We start from the raw sequence: 14,765 nt of genomic DNA on the forward strand, positions 1-14,765 counted from the left end.
CATCAGAGTCAATGGTCTCACACAACCGTGGCCGGCAAACCTTTGCCAGGCACTTGGTTTTGCATGGAGTTTTAATCGGGATGTTGCTAAGCTAGCACTTTGTTTCGCGAATGTGAACTCTTGAAGTATTTGGAGCGAGCCCTGGGCCCCCGAGTCTGACCCTAAAGTTCTTACTTGGGGCATCACTTGGTATTAATTTGCCCTGGGACGTGAGCTCAGTGTAGTCACAGGCCAGGACGTCAGGTGGTGGAGCTCAGATTAAGGTGCTCTTCCAGGTGATGAATATGTTGGCTTCTTAAAACATTGTTATTTAAAAAAAAAAAAAAGAATAGTTCAAAGTTCCGTAGAGAAGCTGTGTGGACAGTGAAAATTCTGAGCTAATGTAAAAGCTGGGTGCAGAGGAGGAGTGGGGAGCAGAGGAAGGAAGCTGTTGAAGGAGGTGAGGTCAGGCGGTAGGCAGGGCATGGCTGGCTGACCTGCACAGCGATATAATGCTTTGGAACAGAGCCGGCCTCCATCCACTTAGTCTAGTGCACATGCCTGATTATAAAGTCAGGAGAATGGAGACAAGACAGCGTAAGTGACCTGCACTAATTCCCACAGGTTGGGAGCAACCTGGACAGGACCAGAGCCTCACTTCTGGGAAACTGAGACCACAGCCCGTGGAAATTGACACCTGCCCCCTCGGAAGACATGCCCTGGGTTGTAGAAATAAGAGTAAAGACCCCCGTGGCCCAGGGGGATCGTTCAGGCTCCCTGTGAAGAAGTGGTCTGGCAGCCAGTCTTCTGTTCAGGGCCCGGACTGCCTTTGGAAGCAGCTCCCATGAAGGGCAAGTTTTCAGTAGGGGCTGCTATGATACAAGGTTCATATCATGGATGTTGAGTGGACAGGAAGTCCTCTGTGTTCATTTTGGTTAAAAAAAAAAACAACAACTGTGATTCCCCCAAAAGGAAGTGGAAGCTGGTCAGACCTGTTTTGGGGGTGGGGGATGGGGCTAGGGTTCTGTATGAACAGGGTTTGTTCTTTTTAATACATTGAAAGCCTCCCTGTCTGTCCTCAGGGATGCTGGGCAAGAGCTAGTTGAATGCCTGAGCAGATGTTTAGGAGAAGGAAACAGAACTTGGCCTTGGCCTCTGGACAGTACAAACCCCAGCAGGGCTGAGCATTGATAACCCGCATGGTGATGGTATCAGGAGCCCCCGAGGTAGCCCATGGATTAGGGAGACCAGGGGACCGCAGTACAGCTTGTTAGGAGACATGTTAACCTCTACTGGGGCCCTCCTCTGAACACACACAGCAACAGAGCTCGGCCTGGCCTTTGCAGTCCGCGCCTGTCTGCAGACAGTAGGAACACAGTGTGTGGGTCAGCAGGACAGCACGTTGCTGGATGCCAGCTCCCCTAGTGCAGTAGTGTCAGCCCTGCTTCCTGCTAGAACCCCCAGGAAGCCTTTGCAGCCACCAGGACCCAGACCTCCCTGAGTGTCTGATTCCGTGGGTCTCTCTTATTTTTGAAGCTCCCCAGGTGGCACTAACATGTTGCCAGGGCTAAGGACACCTGTGAGAGGGCATGTGACCTGCAGGCCCCCAGACGTGGAGGAGGTGGGAGAGGTAGAGGTGTGAGGAAGCTGGGATTTGGGGGATGAGTTGCACCGGGCACTGGCAGCCCTCAGAGCCAGGTGTGTGAGCACCTGGTCACTTCAGCCACGGCACCTCTTGGCTGCCGAATGGAAAGAACTGGAAACAGTCCCCTTCTAGAATTGCTGGGTCGACTCTGGAAGACTGTGCCTGCCCGGCCTAGGTAGTAGGGGTGCCACCAATACCTGGAGCTTGAGCCCTAGACTGGGTATGCTTGGTGGCAGAAGTTGTTGGGAACTCGTAAATGAACACTGCAGAGGCCATTTGTGGTGGTGACGTTTGGACAGAGCTGGTTGCTGGTGAGTCATGGTGAAGGTGACGTAACCCAATCAAGATGACCTCTCGGAAATCCCATGAGCTGTGAAGGCGCCCTTTGGAAGGAGTTAAGAAGTGACCCTCACGCGAGGCTTGGAGAGGGCTGAGCCCTTGTGGGTTAATGTCTTGTGAGGATCCACTGAATTAGAACAGTTCTGAAAACAGAGCTACAGAAAGGCAGGTGAAGGACGCCCGGACGGCTCAGTTGGTTAAGCGTCTGCCTTAGGCTCGGGTCGTGATCCCAGGGTCCTGGGATCGAGCCCTGCGTCGGGCTCCCTGCTCAGTGGGGAGTCTGTTCTCCCTCTCCCTCTGCTGCTCATGCTCTCTCACTCTCGGTCTCAAATACATAAATAAAAATCTGAATGAAAGAAGAGAAAAGAAAAGGAAAAGAAAGGCAGGCGAAGGGATATGGGCTTTGTGATTTAGTTGGGGAGGAAGGGGCAACAGTCTTCAGGTGCCTTTAGGATGGAGGTGTTCTCTGTAACTAGATAGCCCTGAACAGCAGGGAGCGGCTGTGGTAGGCCATTCTGTCCTAACAGGGATACTCAGATTAGGATAATGGTGGTCTGGGATTTTGCCAGACCAGATGGGAAGTGGGCTGAGAGTCAGCCGAGGGACCAGGGTGGAGTGAGGGGAAGGGACTACAGTGCCCTTTCCCTGGATTGGGTCTGGCAGGCCTGGGGCACTGCTCATGGTGCCCTGGGCTTGCGCTTGGATCAGCATCATCCCCATGGGCAGGTGCACAAGGACCATCCCTGATAGCAAGATGCTAGCATTTGGGGTCCATCTTTCTGTAGTGGCTCAGGCCCACTCCCAGGATGTGCCCCAGTGTCCTTGAAAGCCCAGTCTCATCCCGTCAGGGGAGTGTGCCACTCTTTTGGCCCCTACCTCGTCCTGTGGTCTTTGCTCAGCTGGTTGTGAAGGTGAGGTCAGCCTACCTGAGGTCCTTGTTCAACACCTTTGGGTGACAGCCATCATCATCCAACTGCCTGCTGGGACGGGAGGGGTGTGGACTGTCCCAGGCAGGTGGCCCTGCATCCCTCTCTCCCTGTCTCTAACACAGCTGCTTCTCTACACACACAGATGCGTCGTTTGGAACACCACCTGGGTACGGCTGTGCTGCAGACCGGGCTGAAGAGCAGCGCCGGCACCAGGACGGGCTGCCCTACATCGATGACTCGCCCTCCTCCTCGCCCCACCTTGGCAGCAAGGGCAGGGGTAGCCGGGACACACCGGGCTCGGGAGCCCTGGATTCCACCAAAGCGGTGAGTCCCAGGGTGGTAGGGCCAGGTGTGAAATAGGGCTTGGGCTTGGCTCTGGCCTGCTGTCCACTTCCTGAAGGCGCCCTGAAGCACATCTACTCTCTGAGGGGTAAGTAGCAAGTAGGTGATACCAGCAGCAACCAATGGTTGAAGTCACTAAACACACCTTCATTACCCATCTGGCACACCTGCTGGTCTGGAGACAGCCTCCTTGGTGCTTTGGGCAGGGAGCTGATGGAACTGTCAGCTGAGCGTGGAGGAGGCAGGCAGCACGTGCTGAGGCTGAGCATGCCCCCGCCGTCCTACCAGCATGACATGGTGGTGGTCCCAGCAGTGGTGCTGAGGGCCGGAGGAGGGGGGCAGTGTCTGGGCTTCTGTCCCTGCACTGCACTCAATGCACTTGCTCCTTTTTACCGAAAGGGGTGCTGCTGATGACTCCATGCATTTGACCAGGGTCTTTCCCTTGAGATCTCATTGTCATTAACAATCCTGCTGTCACCTCCACTTTGGAGCATGACAAATACCTTCCCTCTTTTGCTTTTTTCTGGTGATGGTCCCTCCAGGTTTAAAAACAAGAGAAATCTGCTTTTCTCCCTTGTTGATAGGAGTGTCAGAAGCAATTCATTGGTAGGAGTGTCAGAAGCGTATCTTTTTGCTGCGGTTGCTTCTCTGCTGCGCTGGTGCCTTTGCTGTGGGACTGCTTCTTATTTATGCTTTTGTGATTTCTAAAGACCCTGGCACTGGGCAGACTTCTCATTCTGAAATGTGAGGATGGGAGGGGAAGCCCATGTGTAACACATACACACATACTCGTGCAGCCTTTTTTTTTTTTTTTTTTTAAGATTTTACTTACTTGACAGCTAGAGAGAGACAAAGGGCACAAATGGTGGGAGGGGCAGAGGGAGAGAGAGAAGCGGACTCCCCACTGCGCAGGGAGCCCAGTCCTGGGACCCTGAGATCATAACCTGAGCCCAAGGCAGACGCTTAACCGACTGAGCCACCCAGGCACCCCCCTCATATTGCTTTTTATCCAACATCTGGTTTTGCTGTTTTACAGATGAGGAAACTGAGGCTCAGAGAGGTGAAGTTGCTTGCTCAGAGCCACACAGCTACCAGATTTGAAGCCTTCCTGAGTCCTCAGATGACACTCTTAACTACCCTTTCTCGGTGCACTCCCTTGCTTCTGCTTCGCAAGCATGATATGGTACACATGGGGACCTTTCCGGTCCTGAATAAGTAGGCTGAGTCCTGAACTTGGGACAGGGCTGCTCCAGGAGGCTGATCTGCCCACCCTGTGCCCCAGACCCCGTGCAGCTTGGCTGCCCACCCCCACCAGGCTCCTGCTCTCAGACCTCATCTACACTGACTTGGAGTTCTGCCCTCACCTTTTAGCCACAGTTCAGGGGCTTATCTGCTGTGGAGCAGATCCCACGGCCTGCTCCCTTCTTGGGCCCCCCTGGGAGCCCATAGACATGTCTCACACATCCTTGCTTGCCAGAGATGGGGTCTCCAGTCCCAAGCACGCCACCTGGCCCAGAGTAGGTGTCAGGGAGTGTCTGGATAAGATGGGAATTTTTCCTTTCTTTTCTTTTTTATGGCACTCAAATACTCATAACGTAAAATTTGCCATCTTAACTATTTTGAAGTGTACAGTTCAGTGGTATGAAAGGCATTCATCCTTGTTGTGCGGCCATCAGCGCTGTCCGTCCCTCTCTTTATCTTGTGAATCTGAAAGTCTGCGCCTATTAACAGCTCCCACTCCCCCGCCCCCGGTCCCTGGCACCCACCATTCTACTTTCTTTCTTTTTTTTTTTTTTTTTAAGATTTTATTTATTTATTTGACAGAGAGAGACAGCCAGCGAGAGAGGGAACACAAGCAGGGGGAGTGGGAAAGGAAGAAGCAGGCTCATAGCGGAGGAGCCTGATGTGGGGCTCGATCCCAGAACTCCGGGATCACGCCCTGAGCCCAAGGCAGACGCTTAACGACTGCGCCACCCAGGCGCCCCCCACCATTCTACTTTCTGTCTCTATTAATCTGTGTCTTTTTTTTTTTTTAAAGATTTTATTTATTTATTCGACAGATAGAGACAGCCAGCGAGAGAGGGAACACAAGCAGGGGGAGTGGGGGAGGAAGAAGCAGGCTCATAGCAGAGGAGCCTGATGTGGGGCTCGATCCCAGAACGCCGGGATCACGCCCTGAGCCGAAGGCAGACGCTTAACCGCTGTGCCACCCAGGCGCCCCTATTAATCTGCGTCTTTTTGCGACAGGCTCATTTCACCGAGTGTAATGTGCTCAAGAGTCATCCATATTGTAACCCATTACAGAACAATTCTCTTTTTAAGGCTGAATAATATTCCATTGTACATACAGACCACGTTTTGGTAATCCATTCGTCTGTTGGTAGATACGTGGATTGCCTCCACATTCTGGCTGTTAAGAATAACATGGCTGTGAACACAGGTGTACAAGTGTCTCTTCGAGACCCTGCTTTCAGTTCTTTTGTGTGAATACCCGGAAGTGGGATTGCTGGATCCTCTGGTAGCTCTGTTTTTCATTTTTTGAGGAACCTGCATACTGTTTTCCACAATGGCTGCCCCGGTTTATAGTCCCACCAACACCACACAAGAGTCATGGTTTCTCTACGTCCTTGCCAGAACTTGCTTTCTGTTTTTTTGGTAGTGGTTATCCTAAAGGGTGTGAGGTGGTTAAGATGGGAATTTGATTGGGAAAGGGCTGTGTAGCCTCGTTCTGGAAGCCCTCTGGTTAGGTACTTGGAGCCCTGGGGGTGGGCGCCCTCCATTGCCCTGGACACGAACACAGCTTTGACTTCCTGGTTTCCCTGCCCGTGCAGCGCCCGGACAGTGAGACTGTCTTCTTTCATTTTTTATTTTTGGTTCAAAGAAGATAGCTGTCACTTTCTAGCACCCACAGGCAGCATGCTGGTCTGGAGGCCTGAGGTGCCCGATCCCAACCAGCTGGGTTCAGGGAATCCGCGCCCATCTTTCTCTACCCTCCCAGGGGATGCTCATCTCCCTCTACCGGGCTTGAGCTCTTAGGGCTGTGGAGCAATCAGGAGGACCCTTCTAGGGACTGTTTTTGGTGAACTCCTGGGTTATAGGTATGCTGCATGAACACCTGCCCCCGGGGGAAGGTAGGGAGTCAGCAGAGGCCAGGAACCCCCTTGCCTGGGGTGCTGTGGAAAAGGACCCAGGCTATACTGGGTGGGTCGTGGCGACCAGGGTTACCTATGACATTCTCCAGCCCTGGACTTTCTGAAGTGTCTGCCTGTCTTGACCAAGCCGTTTCCCCCTTGAGTGATGACTGTGTGATCCCAGATGGGGACAGAAGTTGCAGGAGAGGGCAGGCTGCCCCCATGTAAGAGCCATCAGGCACACATCCTCTATCTCTTCATGGCCAGGTGGGGATATGTGTTAGCAAGCCCCTTGGGGTTGCTAGGAAGAAAAGCAGTTTCTATGCAGGCCATTTTGATGACCAGTGCCTCTCTCACCTGGGAGGGCAAAGCTGGCATTACTGACCTGAGGGAAGGAAGGCAGTGTCATGGACACTCCTGGAAGCTATGGGCAGAGCTGTGGGCTAGCAAGTAACCTTCCTTCAGCAGTGTCAGGGAGAGGGGTGAGGGTCTGTCATCACCCCCAGCTGCGATCATGGGGCCAGGGGAGGCAGGGCCCGTGATCTGCCAGGTGAGCACGGTCAGTCCTTCCTGGGGTCCTCGAGAATCCCAACATCATCCTTCCTATTTGTTTATAAGGGGGAGCATTGAGGCACAGAGAGGGGAGCTGACATTGTCGAGCAGCCCCTGCCCACTGGGCTCCGGGAAAACACTGTGTAACTTTGCTCCCCACAGTGACCTGCCAAGCCCTGTCCCCAGGGTACCAGCAAGGGGTAGGCCCAGAAGCACTGAACCTCAGCAAGAAGAGGTTGATACGACCTCAGCCCACACTTCTCATATTCAGGGGCCCTTCAGCGAGTGGTGGAGCTGGACGGGCCCACCAGCCAGGGGCCTCTCGTGGGCGTATAGGGGCCGAGAAAGCAGATGCACACTTGGGTTCTGTTGCTTTGCAGAAGTGGCCTTGCCCACATGCTGCCTCGGCAGGGGTGCCCGTGGACCCTTTTTTGTTTGTTTTTTAGGAGGAAGCAAAAGTAAATGCACATGTTCAGTCACTCCTACTCAGAAGTCAATTTTGCATTTTTTTTTAAGGGAAGTAAATGCTAGTTCAGAAGTGTTTGAAGACACACAGACCTGCTTTATAATTTTGCTATTGGCCATCACCACATGGAGTATATCTGGTCAACAGTTGCACTCATGGAACAGAAGTTGTAACTCTGACTTGAACTTTCATCTGAGCAACCACAGATTCATTCACCTGTGTGATTCAGTGGTTAGGGACGCTTTGATTGTGTAGGTGTCCGGGTGAGGCTCTGTATCAGGTGCAGCAGGATGAATGGTACCTGCACCCCTATGGCTCATCTTGGCCACATTGCCCAGCTTTGCTGGGGCATGACTTATATAGGGATAATGTTTGCTCGTGCCTGTCCTCCCTGCAGAGTTGGGGACAACAGGTGGTTGGTGCGACCCCCACCCGTACTCTTCCTCCTAAGAGCCCTCGCTGGGTGGTTTATCAATGGGGCAGGCACTAAGAATCGTACTGCCTGCCCTGCATGTTGGCACTCTCTCTTCAGAGGACTCTGGGTCTCCAGGAGCCCCCAAGCTCGGGTCCTTATGCAGAAGCCAGCCCCTGGCCCTCTGCTGGCTGGGCTCCAGGACAATGGCCAGCCCTATTGCCATTGAAGGCATGGCCCCTGCCCAGAGAGGAAGACAGTGTCCTTTGTCCAGCAAACTGGCTGCCAGCTCCCAGCTGAGAGCAGCCCACCCCTTCACAGTCGGGGTTCTATACCCTGATCACCCTGGCTCCCCCTGGTTGGGGCTGAGGGTAAAGAGTGTTCCCCAAATTTCTGCCCTGCCATCCATATTCCTGCCACTCAGTTCTAGCTCCTGCCCTTGCGGGCCTGGTGGCAGTTCTGTTCACCTGGGTCCCTCTGTCAGCCTCTTCCCACTTGTCATGCCCAGTTTGTTTTTATCTGCTCTTTCGGCCTCAGGTCTGTGTCTGTTCCCTTCGCTGCCCCCCGCCCTCTCCCCAGCAGAAGCAGGAGGCCTGCCTTCCAGCTGGCTGCCTCCCTTTTCCAGTTGCCCTTCTCCTCTGGCTTCCTCTTTACCAAGATCTCCCTACCATCATGGTCCTGACTGGATTCACATGCCCTTTCCAGAACTGGCACGTGTGCAAAGCAGAGTTATAAATAACCCTGGCCCCGGCCCTGCCCTTTGTTCCCTCATCTTCTGCGTTTCTTTCCCGCCCTCTCCTTTAAGATGCAGTTGGCTGGCTTCTGAGCCGTCCATGTCTGCCCCCAGCACCCAGCCCCATTCTGGGGCTCAGGAGACGATTCCTGGTCCACAGAGAGGTGTCCGCCCCCGTGTCTTCTCCCCAGCCCAGCACATTCCCCGGCCAGATGGTCCCCTGAGCTGGCCACGCCCTTCAGAACAGGGAGAGCTGGAGTTGGCGCCATCCTGCCTGCGCTCTTTTTCCTCCCAGCTTTCCAGATTGTGTGGGTGGGAATGAGACGCACTGCCTCCCACGTGAGCACCGGCATCTCGTGCTAGGTGGGGCTCCACTGCATCGTCGTCAGGACACAGCAGGGCTGGGTGGGTGGCCGCTGCTCCAGGAGCCTGCTGTGCCCTTCACCTTTACATCTTCCTTTGCTTGGGGCACAAATGGCACCTGGACATGGTGGGAAGCACATTCAGGGGCAGCTGAGAGCTGCTTCTCCAACACACTGCCACCACTCATGGTGTGACCTCAGTGGGCTGAGATGAGAGGAGGTGTCAGGGTTTCATACCCTGCATGTCTGTGCACCGTGTGCCGCAGACTTGCTGACCATGGTGGCACTCCAGGCCCTGGAGCAGGCTAAGCTGACAGGTGTTTATCCTGGCACTGGCTTGTCAAACAGACAGCGGTTCCAGAAGGAGCACTCAGAACTTCGCAGAGATACAGCCAAAAGTAGGGCCCAGCCAGGAGTTCTAGATCCATTCATTGGCTGGTTTGTTCATTCTGTCTTCACGGAGCACCTGTGTGTTCCAGGCGCTGTACCAGCGCAGGGAGTTTCAAGATCAGCATGTCCTGGAGCTTTCTGCCTGTGGAGCCATTGCACGGTGTGCTCTGGGGGGAGGGTGTTCCGTGTGGGGTGGAACCTGAGTGTTCTTTCCCTGGAGCGATGCTCAGCCATGATCATGGTAGCTTTCCCCTGCACGTTCACAAGTACACATACACATGTGGGCATGCACACGTGTACACGCATATGCACGCACCTAGCTCATGCTCACTAAGAGATTTCCAGAGCGAAGTGGTGGTTTGGGAAGACTTTCTGGATGGTCCCAGTGGGCAGTGAGGATGTGGTACAAGCCCCAGGGACCCAGAAAGCAGAAGCAGATGGGACACGAGGATCGGGCCTTCCTTCCCCAGTTTACACCCAGGCAGCTGATGCTCAGGGCAGGAGGGCAGTTGCCTAAGACCGTGGCGCTCGCCGGGCAGGCCTGGCTCCATTGCCCTGTCCCCCAACTCCTGGCCCTGGGTGCTTCCTGCTGAGCCAGCCATCTCTACCACAAAGTACCTCCCTTCTGCCAGTCCAGGGAAGTGGAAAGGGCGCAGGGTCGGGGGCACATAGAGGGGCCATGTTGGGGTGTCCTGATTCTAGGCTCTGTGGAGACACCGTGAGGCCTGAGCTGGCTTTAGGTCCTTCCTGGAACCCAGTGGTTCTCCCGTAGGGGCAGTTTGGCCCCAGAGGACATGTAGCAACATCTTCAGACATGTGACTGTCCCAGCCGGGGGTAGGACGGGGTGTTGCTCCTGGCATCTGTTGGGTGGAGACCAGAAATGCTGCTCAACACCCTACAAGGCCCCCCGGGCATCCAAACGAGAATCCTCTAGCCCTAGATGTCAGCAGTGCTGAGGGCCAGGAGCCTGCCCCAGGTCAGTGATCTCCCCTGAGTGGTTTGGGAAAGTGGACCGCAGGGACAGCCCTCTGGTTCTACCCCCAAGGGCTGTCACAGTGTGGCTGCTCATGTTCACCCACAGGTGGGAAACCAGGTGGCAGAATGGGCAGGGGTGTTACATCACTTTCCATGGACTACAGTGGGGCCCGTTGGCACATGGGCGGGCCGTGGGCATGGCCAATCTCTGATACCGATTCCCTCACTGGTGGTCAGGTGGCAGGTGGGGGGAGTGGCCAGCAAGTCACACAGCAGATTTCACCGCCTTTGGCATCAGCATTTGTGTTAGTTTCCTGGGCAGCTGTAACAAAGTACCAGAGGGCGGGGGCTTGCCCTGACTGCCCAGCTTCACGCTGCCCATTTCCCATTGTCAGACCAAGGGTGGCCCTCGACTTTGGTGGATGACCCTCCAGAATTTACAGTGGCCATGAGCAAGTGGTTGACTTGGCGAGGCTCCTGTGCCTCCCTTGATTTCCACATGGAGCCTTCCCCAGGGGCTTGGCCTCAGGTTGATAATAAGCAGGCCTTCCTCTCTGAGAGGGCCCACCTCAGGCGTCATCCCCCGGGTCTGACCTTTGTCTGTTTCTCCTGCAGAGTGAGCTGGACTTGGAAAAGGGCTTGGAGATGAGGAAATGGGTCCTGTCTGGAATCCTGGCCAGCGAGGAGACTTACCTGAGCCACCTGGAGGCACTGCTGCTGGTGAGGAGGGGCTAGGGGCTGAGCCGGGCAGGGGCACTCTGCTCCCAGGTCCCAGGGCAGCAGTCAGAAGGCAGCCCACCCTCCCTGGAGGGTCACTTTACCTCTGTAGAAGCTGGACCTCCCCATGGGGTGGTGGACACTAGCGTAAGACAGGTGCCAAACCAAGCTGGCTTTAAATTTTTATTTTTAATGGAATTTAAAAAGAAAAGCATGTATGTCACATAACCGTGATTTTCTGTGGTCGTACCATGCACCTGAAAAATGGCGAGCCCTCTCATCTGTGCCACTTTCACCTGTCACCTGTGCTGCCTCACCTGTGCCCTCTTCCAGCCCATGAAGCCTTTGAAGGCTGCTGCCACCACCTCTCAGCCGGTGCTGACAAGCCAGCAGATCGAGACCATCTTCTTCAAAGTGCCTGAGCTCTACGAGATCCACAAGGAGTTCTATGACGGGCTCTTCCCCCGTGTGCAGCAGTGGAGCCACCAGCAGCGAGTGGGTGATCTCTTCCAGAAGCTGGTGAGTGGCTCCGAACAGGTGCCTGGCAGCCTCCCAGGATTTTGCGGCTCTGCAGGGGTCAAGCTTCTCCCTTGACCTGCTGGTGTGTGTTGCCAGGGGCTCTGGGACACAGAGCCCTTATTTTAAGTAGGCTCCACACCCAGCGTGGGGCTTGAACTCATGACCCCAAGATCAAGGGTCACATGCTGTACTGACTGAGACAGCCAGACGCCCCTGGTGATTTTTTTTTTAAGTGGTGTGAGGAGGAGAGACATAGTAAAAATCAGAGTAGTGGGAAAAGTACCCCTAGAGCCTGAAGGAGGGTCCGGGGGAGAGGGGACGAGCCATTATGTGGCCTTTAGCTCCTGCCAGCAGCTATTTTCAGAAACTGGAGGCATATTTAATGCTGACTTTGACAAGTGACACCTCATGCCTTATAGATAAGAATCAAGACTGGTTCTTGTGGGCAGGTGGTTTATGACTGCAGAGCGTGGACCCAGGCACAGCCTCGCAATGAGAGGTGGTCTGGCTCCCAAGTAGTGGGGTGCAAGGGGGCCCCCAGGGGCCCATTGCACCTGAGCTGAGGCAGCCATATAGGGCAGGTCCTGTCCTCACCACTGCGGGGGGGGGGGGTAAGAAGATTGAGGAACTATGGGTCACTTGCTGGGACTGTAATACTGGCTTATTTCCAAAAGGAGTGCTTTTCCTGCTGTCTTCAGGTGCCATAAAACTGAAGGACGCAGGTGATGCTGACTGGATGACAGAGTAAGAATTTCTGAAAGGGCTGGTTGAGCCCATACTGACCAGGAATCTTTTCGGCAGAGGTGGCTGTGGGTCCTGGTTCAGGTCCCAGAGGCGGAAGCACCCTCTCAGGACAGAAGGGGCCCACCATGAAGGCAGGTCAGGGGCCTCTGTGGCCCTTTGCTGACCACAGGACCCAAGAGGAGGCAAAGATAACAGCTTTTAAAAAGTCAGCGGGACCAATAAAACCAAGCAATCAGATGAAGGAGTTTGGTAGACCCCTGGGCACTGGCCAGGCCACATCTGGGGCAGGGGTTGGCTCACAGTGCCTCTTTAACCGAGACATGGGTCAGGTAAAACTTGTCCAAAAGGAGGAAACAGTTAAGGCACCTGCAGGAGGAAGGAGAAAACTCAGATGAGAGTTTTCTGGTCGACGTCTGTCTTCTAACGTGTGAGGTTCCAACGTGTGTGGAAAGGAGCCCCTGCCTCCTTTGCGGGTCTGAAGTGCGGAGCCAGTCAGTCTCTCCAGGTGCAGACTGTGGGAGGGGGCGGCTGGGCGGGAGAGCCCGGCAGCTGTCCTGGGAGTGTCACTGAAGGCAAGTGCCAGGCAGGCCGCTGTGATGGAGGTTTTACCTCTGAGGATCCCTAACCCGAGTCCTGAGTCCAGGTGGTCCAGGCCCCCTGGGCACATGCTTTTGCCCTGGAGTCTTCCCCTTCCCAAGGGAAACTAGACCTCCACTGGTAGAGGTGGCCCAAGGTCACAGGCCCCTTCCAGGTACACAGAGCACGGCCCCCTGGGCTTCCCAGACTCCCAGCTGGCCCAGACCCAGTCCTTGCCTTGGCTGGTGCCTGGGCTTGAGCGTTCCTCTCCAAGGTGTGGCCTTCCTGTTGGCAGTCCCCTCTCTCCACTGCCCTGGGCTGCAGACACCTTGGACTGTAGGCCGGAGCGAAGATGCAAGAAACACGTGGAACTTTTCACTTTTTTAAATTCAGATTCCTGCCGCGTGAGACCCTTCCTCTATGACCAGAAAGTAGGAGGCTGTGTTTGTGCAGCCCCCCCATCTCTGAACTGCCCGTCCCCCATTTCTCCCTGTGTGAAGTGTCAGCAAGTTTAAACCTAATAGATTTGGCTCAGCCTGCAGCCCTCCGGAGAATTGGAGAGCTGTGTTGTTGAGAAGATACTGCACCCAGCACTTTTCCCCAAATAACATGCCAACATCTCTCAGAAACTTCTCTTTCGAATTTCCATAGTCTGATGAACACCAGAATTTGGGAAATTTCCTCTGGTTTCCCCGGTGTCCTTGAGCTACCTTTGTGGGTCAGACGCCGCAGGGGACTAGTGAGGGAGGCGGGGCCATAGTGGGAAGCCGTGCCCCGGGGACCACGTGGAGAGTGTTCATGTGTGCCGCCCAGCTGGCTGCTGGGGCTCCCCCGTCCCTTTCTGACCAGCACAGCGAGGTCAGCCCAGTGTCACCCCAGCAGGCCCCCCAGCTGGGAAAGTCTTAGGACCAAAGGAGCCCATGATGCCTGGCCCCAGCCGTGGCACCTCCCCTTCCCCCAGGATTCGTGAGCTGCATCTGGTAGCTCGGGAAGCCTTGCCTCCCCTTCCTGTGGGAACGTGCAGGTTAAGTGCCGCTGCTCGGGGTCTGTTCCTGGCTCTAATTTTGTCAGGCTACTCTTTGGTTTTTCTAATCATTTCAGACTTCCAGAGAGGTGCAACAATAGTTCAAGAACTCCCATGTGCCAGAGCCACCAGTTGTAACACTTTGCCAAATTTGTTTTATCTTTTCCTCTCTCATTTATATATACGTGTGTGCACACGTGTGCACCTACAGAGACGCTGAATAGTTTAAAAATAGCTTGCAGATATATCTGCCCTTTTACCCCAAATACCTCATTGTGTATTTGCTAAAAAGCAAAGACGAGCTCTTGCATAACCGCATAGTACAATGATCAAATTTAGGGCCTTTCACAGTGGTGAGGCACTGTTACTGAATACACAGTCCATATGCAAACTTGTCCCACGTTAGCCATCGTGTTCTTTTTTTTTTTTTTTAGATTTATTTATTTGAGAGAGCACACGTGGGAGGGGCAGAGAGAGAACTGAGAGAGAATCTCAAGCAGACTCCACACTGAGCTCAGAGCCCGATGCGGGCCTTGATCTTACGACCCTGAGATCGCGGCCTGAGCCAAAATCAAGAGTCAGACGCTTAACAGACTGCACCACCCAGGCGCCCCCAGCATGTTCCTTGTAAGCCGCCTTCATTCTCTGATTCCGGATCCAATCCGAGGTCACCAGATGGACGCGGTTTTCACATCTCTTTAGTTTTCTTCAGTCTATACCAGTTCCTTGGCCTTCGCTTGTCTTCCACGGCCTTGACATTTTTTTGGAGGGTACTGGCCAGTTTGGGCTTGTCTGATGTTTCCTCGGCAATAGATTCAGGCTCTGCATTTCTGGCGGAAACAAAATAAACCATAACAGTGGTGCCGTGTCCTCAGTGCCTCTTACCAGGAGGCTTGTGATCACCGATCCCATTAGTGGTCTGGCTCTGT

The 14,765-nt window shown here is 54.4% G+C and overlaps 1 protein-coding gene across 1 annotated transcript in view; it reads left to right on the top strand.

Annotated features, from left to right (window-relative positions):
• Positions 1-14,765, top strand: part of BCR (BCR activator of RhoGEF and GTPase) — a 119,310-nt gene that overhangs the window by 56,283 nt on the left and 48,262 nt on the right. Inside the window, exons 2-4 of the mRNA XM_008697519.2 lie at positions 3,035-3,216; positions 10,872-10,976; positions 11,307-11,492. Coding sequence (XP_008695741.2) covers positions 3,035-3,216; positions 10,872-10,976; positions 11,307-11,492 — 473 coding nt within the window. The remainder of the gene's footprint in view (positions 1-3,034; positions 3,217-10,871; positions 10,977-11,306; positions 11,493-14,765) is intronic.

Source organism: Ursus maritimus, unplaced genomic scaffold (assembly GCF_017311325.1).
Source record: "Ursus maritimus isolate PB19 unplaced genomic scaffold, ASM1731132v1 scaffold_33, whole genome shotgun sequence".
In the NCBI taxonomy this organism is placed as follows: Eukaryota; Metazoa; Chordata; class Mammalia; order Carnivora; family Ursidae; genus Ursus; species Ursus maritimus.